The 19,466-nt window shown below is 38.5% G+C and overlaps 2 protein-coding genes across 2 annotated transcripts in view; one reads left to right on the top strand and one right to left on the bottom strand.

The window, feature by feature from the left end:
• The window catches only part of ap4b1 (adaptor related protein complex 4 subunit beta 1), a 30,455-nt gene extending 22,314 nt beyond the window's left edge, over positions 1–8,141 (bottom strand). The window contains exons 1-2 of the mRNA XM_036591039.1: positions 8,000–8,141; positions 4,278–4,409 (exon numbers count right to left, since the gene is read on the bottom strand). Of these exons, the coding sequence (XP_036446932.1) occupies positions 4,278–4,390 (113 nt within the window). The 5' untranslated portion in view covers positions 4,391–4,409; positions 8,000–8,141. The remainder of the gene's footprint in view (positions 1–4,277; positions 4,410–7,999) is intronic.
• A 2,701-nt stretch (positions 8,142–10,842) lies between these two features.
• The window catches only part of uhrf1bp1 (UHRF1 binding protein 1), a 36,685-nt gene continuing 28,061 nt past the window's right edge, over positions 10,843–19,466 (top strand). Inside the window, exon 1 of the mRNA XM_036592149.1 lies at positions 10,843–11,002. Coding sequence (XP_036448042.1) covers positions 10,938–11,002 — 65 coding nt within the window. The 5' untranslated portion in view covers positions 10,843–10,937. The remainder of the gene's footprint in view (positions 11,003–19,466) is intronic.

Here is a 19,466-nt window from a genome sequence, read left to right as displayed (position 1 = left end):
TTTTGGTAATATTATGTACGTATGTTTTTTTCAAATAAAACCATTTTGCATGCTTAAGAAAACCTCTTTGTACATTAAAATTGTGTATTATTCTGGATGTATCGTCACTTTTAATAAGAACCATATTTAACAACTGAAGTAAATCTAAAATATTCTTACAGGGCAAAACAGTAAAAACAGGAATGAACAATGCACAGACAGATGTCTATATACTGTCTAGAGCTAAACAATTTGGGAAAGAATAATAATTAAAAAAAATAATAATAATAATAATGTCTTCATTAATGGAGCTCTTCTACTATAAACATATATTCACGTATATACATAAATACATATATATTTTTATATACTTTACGTTGGTGTTACGCGTCATTGTAAACGTTTTGGAATCCTTTCCAAAGTGTTACACAGTCACCATGTTTATGCCCCCTTTCACAACCATCATAAAGTATTTAAACATTAAACAACAGCACCACCGGCTGTTCATTAATGAGTAATACAAACAGTGCTGTTTTTAGGGCGTGTCTACCACACAAACATACTCAATGTTTAACAACGTCTTATAAACTGCATGGATCTTGTAATATTCCAGCCTGGATGCTCACCTGATCTAAACAGATTATGCAGAATTCCCTCTGTTTCTTGATAAGGCTTAATTATGCATGGTGTTTTTAAGGGTATTAACACTGAATATTGTTTCTGACTTCTATTACATGTAGAGCTGGGCGATATGGCCAAAAATGTTATAACAATAAACAAAATTCATATCGTTCGATATCGATACATACCGTGATAAATGACAAATCATTATTTCGTTCAAGTTTGAAGGCTGATTTTTGCTCCTGGGTGGTTAATTGCTGTTTTAAACTATCCTTTATGGTCGGATCATGACAAACACTCACCAAACAGTGGAACATTTCACACATCTGTCATGGGAGAGTGGGAGAGAGTGTCTGGTGAGCAGTTTTTACTAGCTGGAAAAGCATGGCTATTTTGTAATAGTCATAATTTAAGAAAGAAAACAGATTATTTTTAGCTGGTGCCGAGCGCTCGGCTACCCCGCTACAAATAACATCACAGTATTCAAACACCAGAAGCGACGACTGGATTTCTCTATACTATCGTAGTAGTTTAAGGGGTGAACCGCAAAATATCAACACCAGACAAACAGAGTCCTCTTTTTAGGTACGTTTAAACTGAAAGCGGTGCTTTTGTGTCGTGTTTGATCCACAGTATCATCAGTTCTCCGTGTTGTGCAGTGACGGAGCGCTGCTTTAAGTTAGCCAGCTGCTAAAAACAGCTAGCCTGGAAAGCTAGGTTAGCGCTCTCCCGCTCTCCAGTGCCTCACAGCTTCCTCAGTTTACTTTCGTTTAAATCAGGGCTGTAATTTACATGAACCCACTTCTTCTTTCACTTTCGTTGCTTGGGAGTGTACTCATACTAAATATGACTGAGCGCTGTAGTTGTGAGGATTGTGATTTATCGCTGCTAAAGTTGTTAGGATGTACAGAAAGAGGTGAGTTCGCTGTAGGTCAGTACAGTTACACCACTGACCTCGTCACTCACACTCGGTCACAGGAGAACAGATTGCCTGTCGCTCCGCTCAAACAGGGAATGTATAACTCCGCGTTTCAGCCGTTGCTAAAGACTCATCTTACTCGTGACCCCCTCCCTCTCTAATCATGTAGAAAAAATCGGAAGTGCGCCCTCTCCTGGCGACAGCACAGTAGTGTCGCTTTCCTTGCAGTAGAAAACGCCACCAAGGCTTTCGCTGAACGTGGGGAGTGTGAGAATGGTGTATTATATCGAACATTTATCGAACATGTCATATCGCTCTATCGAGGAAAAGTTATATCGCGATAATTATCGTTATTGTTTCATCGCCCAGCCCTAATTACATGTAGTAATGTTAAATTTACAGGACTCTTTTAGTGCATTCAGACTAGACGGCTACTGCTAATCAGAAGAAAACAGATTTGCTGTCGTTTACCTGCTTAGATAAGACAAATCTGTGAGCCAAAAGAACTTTTTTTTTGTATGACTAAAACAAACTAGATCTAGATTTATAAACTGTAGCACTGAGAAAAAAGCGACATCTAAAAAGTTCTGATCATGACAAATTTGGAACAACGTTCACTTTAACGTTCACTTTGTTCATTTTTCCCCAGTAATTCACAATCCCGATAAGGGGGCGCTATTAGCACTTGTGCATTGTTGAGAGAGAGGAAATCCACACCAGCAGGAGCTCTACATGGTTTGTTATGTAAAGATAAAGCTCAGTGTGATCTACTATGTGATTTTTAATATAATCAGTTAATTCTAAAAAAACGAAAGCAGGAACAGCAGGGGGCGCCAGTGCCTGGGCATACAGAGGCATCTTTGGGCTGACCTTCTACCCTAACCAGGAAACGGTAAAATCCTAAATCAGAGCTGGGCTTAAATGTGAATATACACAAACACACCGACTTGTCACTTCATTAAGTCCACCTCGTTTCTACACTCACTGTCCATTTTATCAGCTCCACTGACCATACAGAAGCACTGTGTAGTTCTACAGTTACAGACTGTAGTCCATCTGTTTCTCTGCATACTTTGTTTCCCTGTTCTTCAGTGGTCAGGACCCCCACAGAGCAGGTATTATTTGGGTGGTGGGTCACTCTCAGCACTGCAGTGACACTGATATGATGGTGGTGTGTTACGCTGGTGCGAGTGGATCAGACACAGCGGTGCTGCTGGAGTTTTTAAACACCTCAGTGTCACTGCTGGACTGAGAACCAAAAACATCCAGCCAAGAGCGTCCTGTGGGCAGTGTCCAGTGACCACTGATGAAGGACTAGAGGATGACCAACACAAACTGTGCAGCAGCAGATGAGCTATTGTCTCTGACTTTACATCTACAAGGTGGACCTACAAGGTAGGAGTGTCTAATAGAGTGGACATTGAGTGGACAGTGAGTGAACACAGTGTTTAAAAACTCCAGCAGCACTGCTGTGTCTGATCCACTCACACCAGCGCAACACACACTAATGTTGTGACTGGAATAGTTAATCGATAATAATAATATTAATTATAATAATTTTATTTATATAGCACTTTTCATGCCGGTGGAGCTCAAAGTGCTTTACAGACAGGTGATAAAACATAGTTAGAGAAGAGATCATTAGTATTTAATTAGAATCAGAAGAAAATGAAGAAGATTAAATTACAAGATAAACACCACGAGACATTCAGTTTTAATTAAACGCTAAGTTAAAGATATACGTTTTTAGGTGCTTCTTAAAAGTGAGCACTGAGCTTGACTGTCTAATAAAAGGTGGAATTGAGTTCCACAGTTTAGAAGCATAATAACTGAACGAGGCCTCTCCATGTTTTCTGAATTTTACGGAGGGTATCTGTAGAAGGCCACTATCTGCAGATCTTAGATTACGTGCCAGAACATAAACAAACAGACACTGTAAGCAGGTGCTAGGTTGTTTTGAGCTTTAAAGACTAGTAGCAGAACCTTGAAATCTATCATGAATGATACAGGCAGCCAGTGCAGTTCTTTCAAAACGGGAGTGATGTGAGCTCTCTTTTTTGTTTTTGTTAGGATGCGTGCTGCTGCATTTTGTACGAGTTGTAAGGGATGTATTGTTTTCTTAGGAAGTCCAGTAAGAAGAGCATTACAGTAGTCAAGTCTGCTTGTAACAAATGCATGAACAAGTTTCTCTGCGTCACTCTGAGATAGAAAAGGCTGAACTTCAGCGATATTTCTTAAATGATAAAAAGCTACTTTAGTGACCGTGTTTACATGCGGGGTAAAACAGAGCTCAGAGTCTAAGATCACACCCAGGTCTGTCTACAGAGTCTTGATCTTCAGAAGGAATAGAAATGTATAGCTGGGTGTCGTCAGCATAGCTATGAAAATTTATACTATGCTTCCTAATAAAATCACCTAGAGGTAGCATGTACAAAGAGAAAAGCAAAGGCCCTAAGACTGAAGCTTGGGGGACTCCACGAGAAACGGCAAATCGTTTTGATGAATGATTTTTCAAGTGAAACCATGAACTGCCTATTACTAAAATATGATTTAAATCATTCTAAAACTGTGCCCAAGAGGCCGACCCAGCATTCAAGACGCTGGAGTAAAATCTTGTGGTCAATGGTATCAAAGGCAATAATCAACATAATATTTGTTGACTAAGTGGATCATCTGCCCCAATTTTCTCCTCCACATTGTTCTGGGCAGGAGAACAGCAGCACTGAAAGTTTACGGACACAGATCCTGCGGTGCTGACCTGATGACCCGAGTGATGTAGTTTCTATATCGGAGTCGGTCAGCCTGGACATTTGGGTTTGACAGAGCCCTTTTCAGGTCCTTCACTGTCTCCTCAGAACCAAAATACGGCATTCTGGTCACGTACAGAACCCTGAGAGAACACAACAGTTGAGTGAGAGGACATGATAAGAGTGCAGAGCACAGAGCAATCAAAACAATCAATGATTAAAATTAACACTGGTTAATTTATTTGGTTTCAACCCAAAATACATCTCAGGCATGTTTACAAAAATAGAAACATCTCTTAGATCCATGGATTTAGGACAGCTAGTTGAACCCAGACTCCAAACTATACAGTGTTTAGCTGTTACGCCGCTGAAGCTGGAACAACCTGCCAGAAGATCTCAGATGACCTCCAAATATGGCAATTTTTAAATCCAGGTTAAGAACATTTCTATTTCTTTATAATTTAGCTCTAAAACTTTCATTTTATTCTTACTGCATGTTATTTTATAGCAATGCATCTTTAATAAGCTCATTTTAACAACAATCACCCACTTCGTCCTTTCCTTTTTTTGTCCTTTATATCTGTAGAGCACCTTGTCTAAACTTTTAATTACTAGTTTGATTTAAAAAGCTGTTGCACTTTGTACCTGTTCAGCACTTTATCATTTTATTCTATCCGTTTTACTTTCTGTCTTACTGTTTATTTGTAATGTTTTCCACTCCAAAGCATCTTCCTTTCCATTTGACTTTTATTTATGTAAAGCACATTGCCTTTGTGTATAAAATGTGCCATATAAACAAACTTACAGTGCCTTGAGAGCAGGGATGGAGAGGAATTTGTAAATGTGGCACCATTTAAGGTGGAACGGGAAAGTTCGAAAGAGAAGCTGACTTCATCCTCGCAACTTTTTAGTGTTTGACGGTGTCTCATTGCAGATTTAACGTACAAGGAACCCAACTGCGGTGCTTACAACTGCGAATAAGTCCATTCGTCTCCAAATGTTCACCTTAAATCTCTCTCTTTGCCTTTCGTTAGCTACTAGCTAGGCGAGACTGTCTGCGCTGCTAGGTGACCTGCAGTCTGCACGCCAGGGAAAAAGGGACCTGGCTAAGAGCCACACTATATGCAAGTTGTGTCACACTAAACTATAATATTTTTGAAACGACAAACATGAGAAACCATATTACACGTTTCCACCCGTTTTCCGTCCGGTTGTACTTACTGCCAACCAGAGGACCATCGAGCAAGCAATGTCAAAGCTTCCATCCAAATCTCTATCGCAACTTTAATGCCAAGGATTTGCGTGTCACTGAGAACCAGGGCTTTCACGCTATGTTGCACACTTTGGAGCCGAGATACAGCGTCCCGTCTCGCAGATATTTTACTGACACAGTGACCACACCTCCTTATAAACTTATATATATATATAAAATTATATTGAAAACTGGACTGACCCAAAGTGATTCTGCACAATAAAACCCCTGTAAACATCCCATAAACACAAAATAAAAGTGCTGTTTTTATGCTACACACTAAAAATCCACCCACTTTGAGAACTGCAGGTCCTGCAGGTTAGTCAAAGTCCATATTTTCATCTCTGATTATGGCCCTGTCTGTAAACACACCTACTGGGAATGACCTTCGTTACAGAACAAATTATCACATTTTTACATACTTTAAACTAAAATAAAAATATTATATTGCAATACTTCAAGAACTTTTCATGATATACAACGTGTCATGATTTTTATTTCTTCATACATGATCAGTTGGAACAGAGAAAAAAAAAAGTTAAAAATACCAACAAAAACTGATTTTTTTTTAGTATTTGTCACTAAATCCAGTTGAACATGACTGATTTTGCTCTCTTTATAATGAAATATGCAGTTTGTCAGGGTCTACAAGCACTGATGATATACAAAATATGTTCAGAAAAGCATGCTGTCTTGTATTATGCCATTATTTATCATGATTACAATATATATTGTTATATTGACCATCCCTATTTGAACATGCTCTCAGCTAACTCTGATGGAGTTCAGTGCCTATACTGACACAACTCAATATTATAATATTTTCCAAATATGTCACAGCAGCAGATGAATTAATAAAGTTAATAAGCTATCATTAAGTGAACGGCAGGTAATAAGTTAGCAATAATAAAGTAAATATGTAAGCCTTAATAAAGTAGATGAACCTATGCATTAATGAAGTAAATACATTAGTATTAACATTATTCATTAATTAGCATTAATTAACATTTGTCATCATTAGCATTAATGCTGTTATAAATTGGCTTTAATAAAGTTAATTGGTTGGCATTAGTGAAGTGAATAAGGAAAAATTAATGAAGTTAATAAGTTAGCCGTAGGTGGGCAAGCTATTTTAACAATCCATGATATGCTGAGAAAAGCAAACTGTGACATAATTTATTAAAATAATAAAAATTATTGTCACATTGCCCAATCCTAGATAGCATTAATGAAGTTAATAAGTTAGTAAAACTTAAGAACTCGTGCATTAATAAGGTTAAAGAGCTTATGCTCTTTATTTTTTATATAAAGTTAATACATTAGCATTAGTCAATGTGTTAGCATAACAGTTAATAATAATAAAAGGTTAACAGATTAGCCTTAATAAGTTTAACAACTTCACATTAATGAAATTAATTAGCCCATGCTCTTAATTTTGAAGTGTATTGAATCAAAACACCAACAAAACGAATGAATTCGAATATGAGGTGTACAATATGATAATATTTTATCATTATCATGATAAATACACTTTCCTGACTTTATCATTAGTACTTAAGGAACAATGACTAACTACACATTTCAAAGTGAGCATAATCAGCATAATTAGGCCTGATTAATTAGATTTAACACAGTACAGTGTGTAAAACACTGAATACAATCATTGTAATTGTATGGTTATTATTATTGTATGTATTATCATCATCATCATTATTGTACTTTGTGTCACTACAGGTTCTATTTTGTCTGTTCCAACTTATTAGATCTCAAAGAGACTAAATATCGTGATGCATAACTTGGATCGTGAGAAGTATTGTGATATAATATTTTTGTCATATGTCTCGGATTCCTGAGTCATTACAAGTCATAATATGATTATGATCCGACTGGGGGCGCGGTGGGACCTAAGAGCACTGCCTATCTTAGATAATATATATTTTGTACAGGTTTTTAATGTTTATAAAGTGTAAATTATAGGATATATATAAACCTCCGACTAAAACCCACAGAGCACACCCATATTTTAAAATCCCCTCAACTGAACAAGAAATACACAAAAAATTACTGAAAATAGAGCAGGTCATCGCCTTATTCGCCAGCTTCTTGTTCAAATTTTCCGTTCCACCTTAAACGGTGCAGCAGTTACATTCAGTATCCTGAGGCGTTCTAGTAATTACTGCTGCACCATTTAAGGTGGAACGGTAAAATTTGAATAAGAAGCTGGCGAACAAGAAGCCAGCTTAAGCCTCGAATATTATTATTATTATTATTATAAATTATTGTAATAATAATTCTTAATAATAATAATAAATCAGATTCTCAATTCTAAATAATTAAACTGATTAAATTATTCAAACTGACTCTGTAGTCTCAGCATTAGCGGCGTTAGCCGTTAGCATTAGCGAGAATAAAGATGAACTGCAGGTCTAAATCTGAATGTCACAGTTTCAGCTCAAATCTCAGGTTTAAAGACGATCTTACCTGCTCAACCATCAAAGTAGAATCTCTATTTTTCATCTAGAACGGCTTTAAATGTCTGGAAATATTTATTTATGCAGACATCACTCAGCAGATGAGAACACACCGTCAAAATCAAAACTTCCTCTCCGACACTATTCAAAATAAAAGTCGCGGCTTTTCAGCAGCGTAATGTCGCTGATTTTCGAATGTAATACAAAAATAATTCATCCAGGGCATGAGGGAGGTATTGAACACATTCATAACCCTTAATTCTGGAGAGTATGTACAGCAATCGAGTCACCATAAACTACAAACCTCCCAGTAACAAGTAACAGAGAGAAAGTATAACCATAACGAATAACAAACATTTTATTTTGAAAATACATCAGAAGCTGTATGTAAAAACATGAATATGTAACATAATATATAACATAAAATAAGTACTTTTCTGACCTCTTGTCTGGTTGCCAAGCAGTAATTATAATATTTATGATTAAAATATGTAATATGAGTATATATAAAATATATAAAAAATATAAAATATGTTATATGAGTGTAATCATAACTCTTATAATGGTAATATTGTTGATGATTGACATGTTAGTAATGCAGGACCGGTTCATCTCCTGGTTTGTATTCAAACGGACTGGGATTTCATCGGTCCTCGTGTCTGAAAAAGACAAGTTTAAAATTGAATTATTAGCAATTTTGCTTTGGGGAGTACAGGTTTTTTGTTTGTTGCGTCACTAGATGGCGCTCTAATATAGTGATACCCTTCAGTGCTTTTCTGTGACAGAACTGCACATCATGCGTTCGCGTTTCATTCCTGCTCCCAAAGCACCCTCACTTCCCCCCTCGGCGTCCTGTACAGTGCAGAGTTTACGTTAACAGATAGGTGGCACTTCCCCCACGAGCCCCGCCCCCTATAGTGAGGTGTGCCCATTTTATGTCAAAAAGTGCTAATTTAAATATATCCGCCCTTTCAGCCTACAGCATTTTGGCCCCGCCCATTCAGCATGTACCTGTTTGGCCCCGCCCATTCACCGTACAGCAGTTTAGCCCCGCCCATTCACACAGAAGTTATAAAGAGTGTTTTAGCCTGGCCTGCTTTTTGAATGAGACACAGCCATTTAGAACAAAGCTCATTTACATATATCAGTCTTGAAGGTGCAGTAAAAAGAGAGGCTGTAAGATCATCACACACATCTTAAACAAGATGGTTCTTCAAGGGTTCTTTAGTAAAGAAAATGGTTCTATATAGAACCCTTTGTATGATCAAATGGTTCTCTGCATGGTGAAATGGTTCTTAAGATTGATGGATAATGTGCTGTAAATGGTTCTACATAGCATTAAAGAGGGTTCTGCTATTGATAGAAGCTTAACATCATCACAATATATCTCATCTTTTTGGTGCTATGTAGAACCATATACAACACATTTTCCATCAATCTGAAGAACCATTTCACCATGCAAAGCATGCAAGTGATTCTTTGAGTGTTCATTGGTCTATATAGAACCATTTTCCTTACTAAAAAACCCTTGAAGAACCATCTTTGTTAAGAGTGTGTGCTGGTCTGTGTAGCAGCCAGAACATTTCAGCTTCCCTTGTGACGTTGTTGGTTTGGTTGATAAGAACTGTGAGGAAATCACCAGAGCTTCCAATTAAAGACACATAACGGCTTTCAATCAGGGAACATCCGCCCAAGTTTCACTTCTGCAGTAAACAGAACTCTGTGTGCTGCTGTAAGACTTTCCTACATTCTACATTAATCATCAACAACAGCTAATTAAACATCCTTTCTGTGAGCACTAAAAAACATTTAATCAAACTGTTTCTCTTTGTGTTTTGTGTGATGGTGGGGGAAATGTTTTGTTGAGAGGGGTTCAACCAGATAACTTACGCCCGAAGTCAAGCCTGTCCAACAGAAAAAAGAGCTGAGGGACACTCCTGTTGGACAGTCCTCACATTTGGGCTTAAGTTATCTGGCTAACTGAGAAATCCTGCTTTGTGAAATGTCCTCTTGTCAAAGATGAATAAAAGCAAAACTTACCAGCTGGCTTACAGGGGAATTCCACCAATTTCCCAAAATTCCCCATAATTTAGTGTGTGAGATGTAAACAAAGTCATTCAGAACGGTATGGTGTGAAATGGTTCAGATTTCTTTACAGTTGTGGTGATGGGAACCAGAGGTCACCATGATTACAACACAAATATAGATATTTTATTTACATCTTAACCAATTAGGTGGTTAAAATGCAAACAGAGTCATTCAGAGTGGTTTGGAGTGAAATGCTCCGCTCTAGAGAAACTTATTGAGTGAGCATTGCTTACAGTGGTGGTGATAGGAACCAGACGGCCACCTCTAAAAGCTCCCTCACAGAAAGTTACTACATGAAATGGTTATGAATTCACTGCCTGATGTCTGAGACATTGTTTCATGATAGTTTTGAGAACTTAAACTCCATTCATGGTGGAGGGATACATAATACGCAGGGCGCTGTGAGGCAAAATAGTCCCCAAAGAAAACTTATTTTATTTCCAATTATCCGATATTTTCCCATCATCAACATTCCATATAAAACTTAGAAGAAACGTACCGGTTCACTGGTGGTTTTGGATTGTAAATAAAATGTCTATTTGTGTTGTAGTCATGGCGACCCCTGGTTCCTATCACCACCACTGTAAAGACAACTGAATCACTCTCAAGGACTTAATTCTTACGAAATTTTGAAAAAATGGTGGGATTCCCCTTTAAGCAAAACCGAGCCGGGTTTATTTTGCGTGTTTTTAACACCCAGTTTAGTCCGTCAGCCAATCAGAGCGCAATAGGCGGGACTTAGGCGGAGCAGTGGGCGGAGCTCTAAGCGCCTAAAGATGCTGGCCGTCTTCAGCCAGCTAGCCAGTTAGCCGAAAACATGCCAAATTAGAGAAAAATCTGATTAAATATTGGACATTTGGATGCGGGAGAGCAGCGGGATTATGGCGGGAATCATTAAAAAGCAAATCCTGAAGCATTTGTCCAGGTAACGGTAACAAAGACAGCCGGAGCTCTTTTGTTTTTTAAACTGAAATGAATGCTAAAGCTGCTGTGGCCTTAAATCTTCATTAAGCTGTAATGCCGTTTGGTTTTGTGTTTGTTTATGGATCCTAATCGAGTATAAATCGCTGTTTCCTCTTTTATTTCAGAATGAGAGGCGCTGCTGTAGATTCTGTTCTGTTTAAGTAGGCAGCTAGCCGGTGAGCTAACTAGCGCAGCTAATTTAATAGGCTTTTAATCTTTAAATCAGCTTCTTCTCTGTTTGGCAGCAAAAAGCCTAACAGTAAACACTCATTTCCAGCTCAGTGTCAGAAGCTCAGAAGTGTATTTATGTATAAAATGTATTAAAATCAGTCCCTTTTCTGCCCTCACTGGTGCTGAATGTTGAATAAATATCCATACATCTCAAATCAGCTTATTATTCATGAAAATATGCAAATAATTTGCCCCAAACTTGGTTCTATAATGATTCTATATAGAACCATGAACACGAAAGAGCCATTGGTGTGCTTAAATGGTTCTTTGCATGGTGAAAGGGTTCTTCAGAATGGTGGAGAATGTGTTGTGTTTGGTTCTACATCACTAAAATAGATATATTTTTATTTTTACAAGCTTGACATTATAACAATAGCAGAACCATTTTTAGTGCTATGTAGAACCATATGAAACACATTCTCTATCAATCTGAAGAACTATTCACCATTTAAGCATACAGATGGTTCTTTGAGTGTTCATGGTTCTATGTAGAGACATTATCTTTACCAAAGAACCGTTGAAGAACCATCTTTAAGTGTGACAGGGTGAGCAACATGACAAAATGTAATGTCACGATTCTTCAAGTTTTATATGATACAGGATGTGTCGCATTGTTTCATTTTTTGGCATCTGATCAGTTAGAACAGACCACATTTTAAAAATGCTATCAAAAAAGAAAAATTCAGTATATTATATTTATATTATATAATATAATATATTATATTACATATTATATTTATATTATATTATATTTATATTTATATTATATTTATATTCAGAATTTTACACTGTGCTGCACTAAATCCAATTAAACAGGACTAAGTTCTTGCTCTTTTTAATTAAACAAGCAGAGGGAGTTGTTTTTAGGCCCTAATGATGTTCACGAAATGTTCAGAAAAGCATATTGCGATGCTGTTTGTTGCAGTAATGATAAATATTGCACAGCTCCACCTAAACATGAATGAAGCTCTGCCTGCTGGAGTCTTTGATTCTACATTTGCTTCAATTTTCCTTTAATATTAATTTAATCCTCTTTATTTTCCCTTATTCCCTTTATTATGTTTTTGGTTGTTAACTTTCTACTGTTTCTGCATTCACTCACCGCCTTCTGGCGTTGGTGTTCTTACTTCTACCCACTTATCCAGACTTTCTAGCTCCTCCTGCACCGCTTCTTGTTTTTCCTGCACCTGTTTGGCATCATTCCTAATGATAATGTGATTCTGGAGCTGAATCAGCAGGAAAACACCTGTGCAGGTGATCCACAGCACTGCAGCTGGATTAAATGGAGTCAGTTAAAATGACTCTTATCTCTCCTCCTGTTGGACGAGCCTCACTTCTAACCCCGCCCTGCTTTTGGTGTTATTAGACGTCTAGCAGGCTAGCTTGTTCCAGCTGGTCATTAGGTTTGGGCACTTCACAGTTCAATTAGATTTCGATTCAGGGTGCCAAGATGCAATTCATCTTGTTTGTTTTATTTATTTTTTTTTTACCTAAAATATGATTTAAAATTAAAAAATAATAACCTAAAGGCCTTAAGGCTTGTTTTACTGTCTGATTGGTTTAAGCTAAAATAAACACCTGAATTTTAGTTGATCTTTGTGTGTCTCATTGTCCACAGTGTAGCTCAGTGTTTATTTTTTAAATCATCGATTTTGGCTATTGATGAAATATATGATTTAATAAAAAAGACTGGAAAGCATCAGGAGTTCTAGTCACTTCTTAATTTTTTTTATAGTTTTCTGCCATTTTCTAATGACTCACTGCATTAGGACAGGAAGGTAAAAGGTCAGGGTGAATGAAGCAATGGATAAATTAAGAGTTCTAACATCTTTTGTACTTTTATCTGGAGTGAAGGCAATGCTTAAATCGAGTATCTGCTTCATCACTGTCATTTATACTGAGATTTTTTATCCCATGCAAATCGCTCATGAACAGACATCCTGCTGTAAACTGGCATCACCCATCTCCTTATGCAAAACTAAATGCTAACTGGCAGGACTAATTGTTGAGACTAAAGCCCTATTCGGATAGGATTGATCACTGGCTCAGTGTGGTCAGTTATCAGACAAATAAGTTTGTCTAAATTTGCATTCCTACGGGGTACATGAAATTTTTGGCTTGACTATCACTTTAAGTGATCTGGCTCACTGAGAAATTCCCCAGATTTTATAGATCAGTGTTTGATGCCCCAGTTGGACTCGTGTCCTGGTTCGTGTCCTGCAGCTGTTATTTTGCCTCTCACTCTGTGTGTTGCCTCATGTTCAATGGGCAGGCAGTGGGTGTAAAGCACATGCTCAGTGCGGTGTGTGTTAGTCACGGTTCTTTCACTGCCAGCGACTCACTCAGCTCACAATCAGAACAGATTCTACTCACACTGATTTGGAATCAGTCATTTCGCTCCCACTGCGTCCGACATCCTCCACACATACTCATCCTGCTCTCATGACGCCCAGCAGCAGTGACGTGTCCTCCTTCTCCCCGTTCTTATTTCTCTGGACTGTTTTATTCTTATTCCAGTAGGCCAGTCTGTTCTTATGCCTGCATTGTTATATCTGTTTGTGTCTTATTCCTATTCAAATTTCTTCATATTTCTTTGGCCCATGCTGATCCAGTCCCTTCTTATTCCTACCGGTCGGTCTGTTCTTATTCCTGTAGGCTGAGCCAGTCCCTCTTTATTCCTGAAGGCCAGTCTGGTCCCGTCTTATTGTCGCGGACCGGGCCGCTCCTTCTTTATTCCTTTATTCCTGCAGGCCGGACCGACCCCTTCTTATTCTTGTTGACCAAGCCAGTTCTTCTATCCCTGCAGGCCTGTTTGGCCCTTTCTTATTCTTATGAGCCGAGCCAGTCCCTCTTTATTTCTGCAGGCCGGTCCGGCCCCATCTTTTTCCTAACGGCTGAACCAGCCCCTTTATTCCTGCAGGCCGGTCTGGCCCCTTCTGATTCCTATGGGCTAGGCCACACCCTCTTTATTCCCCTTATTCCCTCGGGCCGGTCCGGCCCGGTCTTATTTCTGTGTGCCAAGCCGGATCCTCCTTATTCCTGCAGGCTGGTCTGGTCCCATCTTATTCTTGTGGGCCAGGCCACTCTTTCTTTATTTCTCTGGGCCCTATTTCTGCAGACCTGTCTGATCCCGTCTTATTTCTATGGGCTGGGCCACACCCCCTTTATTCCTACAGGCTGGGCTGGTTCCCTTCTTATTTCAACAGGCCTGTCCGTTCTTATTTCAACAGGCCTGTCGTTATTCCTATGGCCCGGTCTGCTCATATTTCTAAGAGCTATTCCTACAGCTTGGTCCATTCTTGCTCTGCTAGGCTGGGCTGGACTGTTCCTGTCTTTTTTTTCCCTCTGGCCAGTCCCCTCTTATTCCCATGGAACAGGCACTTTCCTTTTTTTGGCTGGGCTAATCCCACTTATTCCTGCGGCCAAGTCCATTCTTATTCCTGCAGCTTAGTTCATTCTTATTTCTGTGGGCCAGGCCAGTCTATTTTTCCCCAGGATGGACCCAGTTCCTATGGCTGGATTTCTTGTTGTTTGTAGGAGCAAGTCCCTTTTTTATTCCTGCAGGCGAGGCTGAGCCATTCCTTCCTTATTCCTGCGGTCTGTTCCCTTCTTATTCCTGTGGGTTGGGTTGGTTCCTTCTTATATCTATGGGCTCTTCTGGTCTTATTTCAGAATGTAAACCAAATGTTAATATAACATATGTGTCTGTGTAATTTTACGTAATCATGTTTAAAATTATTACGTAATGTAAATTGAATATATAGCAGGATACATGTAGAGTTTTTAAGCTACAGTAACCACATTGACCAAGGAGTGTTGCACAGTTTCACTGTGATTTAGAGACTCTCAGTTCTAGTCCAGCTGTGTCAGAGTTGAGTATTTAGAGCAGAGGGATTGGATTGAGACTGTAATGAAACTTCAAAAGTGATTTCGTAAGATTTGAAGAGTGTGTTTCAGAATTACTCAAACAGTCGCCTGCAACAGTGCTTAGCGCTGATATTAACCCACAACATTCTCCCTTTCTGTAATAGTAATGCTGTTTATTATGATGGACCAGCAGTTGGCTGTTGGTCAGATCCTGGGTGTGACTTCCTGTTGGTTCTACTCTTTAGAGTTGGACATTGAGGATAATCCTAAATTATGTTATTTATTATGTTATGATAAAATATATCTGATGTGATATATTTTAATCAAGTCAAAATTAAATGTGCCAGTGTTGGTTTATTACTGTTTTATTTTGATTAATTTATTTTTTTGTTATTATCACTGCTGGAAGTGGAGAGCCTTGTCCTGCTTTCAATTACATCCAATAATGTACTGTGCCTCTATGACGTGAGATATTGTGTTATGTCTGTATTATTTTGTGTGTGTGTATGTGTATGTGTGTGTGTGTGTGTGTGTGTGTGTGTGTGTGTGTGTTAGTTAAGGGAGTTCCCTTCAGGAACAGCTGCATGAAAGAACATTAGCGAACACAGGACTGCAGTGCGGTAGATAACACAGCCTCATCTCATCTCAGAGTAATGAACCAGACTATTTAATTTTATCCATTTGGGTAACAGATAACAGCACAAAATCACATTCAGCTCAGAATCACATTCGGCTCAGATTCAGCACTGAATCAGCATTAGCACAGATTTAGAATAATAAATTACGTGTCAGCTTCAGCACTGAATCTGCGCTGAATCAGAATCATCACAGAATCAGATTTAGCATCAGCACAGAATCAGATTCTGAATCAGCTCAGAATCAAACATTCTACAGAATTAGATTCAGCACAGAATCAGAGTCTTAATCTCGACAAAATCAGATTCAGCACAGAATTAGAATCAGCATCAGCACCAAATCAGAATCATAAACTCCACAGAATCAGCGTTAGCGCTAGAAATGCACCAATACCACTTTTCCCTTCTGATACTGATAGCTGATCCTTTAGTATCGGCCGACACAGAGTATCAATACTAACTCTGTCCAACCTAACTCACATAGAATTCCTGATATTTATTTATACGGTTACATTTTAAAATATTTTATTTTGGTAAAATCTGTGTTCACTCAACTTGGCTAGATGGCATTTACTTGTTGGATTATATTATTAGATGCTTAAGAAAACTTTGTTTTTTGATTTGGTTTACTGTATGCATTTAGTATTTACTATTATATAATATAATATTAGTTATAAGAAACATGTATAACAATATAAGTAAATGTAAAATATTTTTATTGTGCAGAAGAGTTAAAAACAACTGAACAGTATACAGATAAACCTGTGGTGTTTACACATCAGCTCACAGCAACTTCTCTGGCTCAAAAACGGAGCTGAATGTTATTTCACATCCAAATTTCTCGAGTCGTTTGTCTCGTGTGCGTCTTGTTCACTCGCACTGCATCTCTCAGCGTCAGCTCAATAAATATCGCTGTCATTAACACTGTCCGTATCAGTGACTTGCAGTGTTTTTTTTTCTTTTTTTTTCTGGCTTGGTTAAAGCACCTGGCCACGAGACCCCGCTGCTGAGTGATACAACTGACTGACAGAGGCCACCACAGGTGGGGTTAGTGGACGCACAGGCCCAGCTAGCGGACTGCTATGCCAAAGGCTGAATAGAGGCTAAATGCTATAATTACACCAACAGTCTGGTCGTTCCTTCCGCTCTTAGTAACCTTAACTCAGACTGTAATTGACCACACGGTGGCAGACGAGTGATTACTGAAAGAATCCGCTCAGCCGTTCAAGTAAGCGGCTCCGTTAACGTGTCTTTCTCACCAAATGCTGCCGTTACAGATTCTGCCATGAGCATTTTTACCGCTGTATGTCACCCCACACCACCGACATGTTGTTTAGTTCTGCCTACTGATGTGTATGCACACGTCAGAAGTTGCTTCGTGGTATCAGTTATATATGTCGGTATCCCCATCGCCGATGCCAATACTGCGTTAAAATGTCACCACCAATACCAATATTGTATCAGTATTGGTGCAACACTAATCAGCACCAGTTCAGGACTAGAATCATAAACTGTATAGAATCGGATTCAGAACAGAATCAGATTCAGCACAGAATCAGCATCAGCACTGAAACAGTGTAAGCTCAGAATCAAATTAATGCACTCCACACAATCAGAATCTGCTTAGATCAAAATCAGATTTGGCTCTGAATCAGAGCTAATCAAATAAGAATCAGCAGAGCACAGAAATGTCAAATTTATAGAGAATCAGACTACTGAATTTTCCCACCTGCTCCTCAGTTTGGATGATGGCGATCGTGTAAATGAGCATATATAAATGTGTTTTATCGTTAAGCCCATCACACACTCTGATAAAGGATTCAGTTTAGATTTTATTAACATCCTCTGGTACAGTGTGACCTGCAGTAACCCAGTCTGCATTTATTAGCATTAATGTGTTCTGATTGTTTATCAGGAGAATAAATGAGCGTTTGAAGTGGTCGGAGCTGTTTGTTATGCAGATTTGTGTTTTAAATGCAGTTTTTATGGAATCTGGCTCCAGGGGTGTCCTCTGATGTGGTACGTCTGGTTCTGCTCTGATGGCAGGGAAGTTGTGGAGCAGGTTTATTGTCTGGCTTTTATCTTGAATACAGTGAGTTTATCTGAGAGGAATCACCTCACAGATAATTGTTTTTAATTAACTATGCACCAATTATGGAATTTCTCAGCCAATATGTTAATGGCCAATGAAAACGAGTCCTTAATTGCAGCCGATATCAGTAACATCAGTGTTCAATTTTATCCTCTTCCAGTTCACTACACACTGCGGCCAGGTAGTTACACCTGAGCGAGGTAGTCACACCTAAACCAGGTAATTGCATTTGAACCTGGTAATCGCACCACAGCCAGGTAATCATACCTGAGCCAGAGAGTTGCACTGCAGCTAGATAATCACACCTGAGTCAGGGAGTCACACTGCAGCTAGATAATCACACCTGAGTCAGGGAGTCACACTGCAGCTAGGTAATCACACCTGAGTCAGGGAGTAGGTGTAGGCTGAGGCTGTAGCTTATTTTGCCTCCTCTTTTTTTAACCGAACATACTGTAATAGACAAAACAAAAACAGAAGCAAGAACAAGAGATTCCAAACATTTCATACACAATAATGATCAAACCATCATTTTATATTTGTTTGCCACCTTACATTTAAACATTTTTACGAAGGTTCGCTGGTGACATCGTGTATAAATAAAATTGGCCACCCTGTATAACGTGTGGGAATGAGTTAATTAAGTTGTGGCCATGACTTAGTAAAGGCATTACCACACCTTACTAAATTCTACGACTTAGCTGCGTGAATGACATAATTAAGTCGTGGGTAAGTAATTAGTAAGGTTTGGGAACAAGTTCATGGCTTATTAAGCTGAGGTCAAGGTTTAATTATCTCGTTCCCAAGCCTTTCTAAGTCATGGCCACGACTTAATTATCTCATTCCCACACATTAATATGGCGTGGCCACACATTATTTTTATTTATATGGGATGTCACCAGTGGTGCTCTGTACATTTTTTACAATAAATTCCTTGAATTTTAAATTAATTCCTAAGTTCATCCCTTTGTTAGATAAACATTTATTTATTTTTAATATTTGTTCTTACCTGTGTTTTTGAAACATACCTGTCCCTCACATTTCATTTTAAACAACGTCTAAACACAGTAAGTAAATTATTTTATGCTTAGTACTTTATCTGTGCAGTATTAAAGTCAACTAGATCACACAACTTTAAAAGCATGTAAATTAATAATAGTGTGTTGGTTGGTTCATAATAATCTGATCGATTTACAGTTCTTATAGCTTGTGTAGCATGAAAATTGGATTCATTTTCATTTTGTTGGTCTTTTTCTTTTTTGAAACTTTCTTTCATTGATGATTTATTTTCTTGAGTGGGGAACTCTGGAATTCTGGATCTCTGGGCCTGAAACACAGACCTCTGCAGTGGTAACTTTGCTTTGCTCTGGATAAATTTATACTGTCCCTGATTGTAAACAGCCCTCAGCCTGAGTGTAATGGGTGTGTAATGAGAGACTGAGATGTAATCTAGCCGTAAAATCCTGGAGGTTTGGTCTCTCAGTGAGCGTCTTTATTCCGCTTTAGTTCACTCTAATGGCCTTCAGCTCTGAGTAGTCTTGCCATGATCTCTAAACACACACAGCCTTTATTATTCACTTCTGCAGATAAGCTGGTGAAACAGA

This window comes from Colossoma macropomum, unplaced genomic scaffold, assembly GCF_904425465.1.
Source record: "Colossoma macropomum unplaced genomic scaffold, Colossoma_macropomum, whole genome shotgun sequence".
Lineage (NCBI taxonomy): Eukaryota > Metazoa > Chordata > Actinopteri > Characiformes > Serrasalmidae > Colossoma > Colossoma macropomum.
Note: the sequence above shows the minus strand (reverse complement) of the source record. Positions and strands in the feature narration are given on the sequence as shown.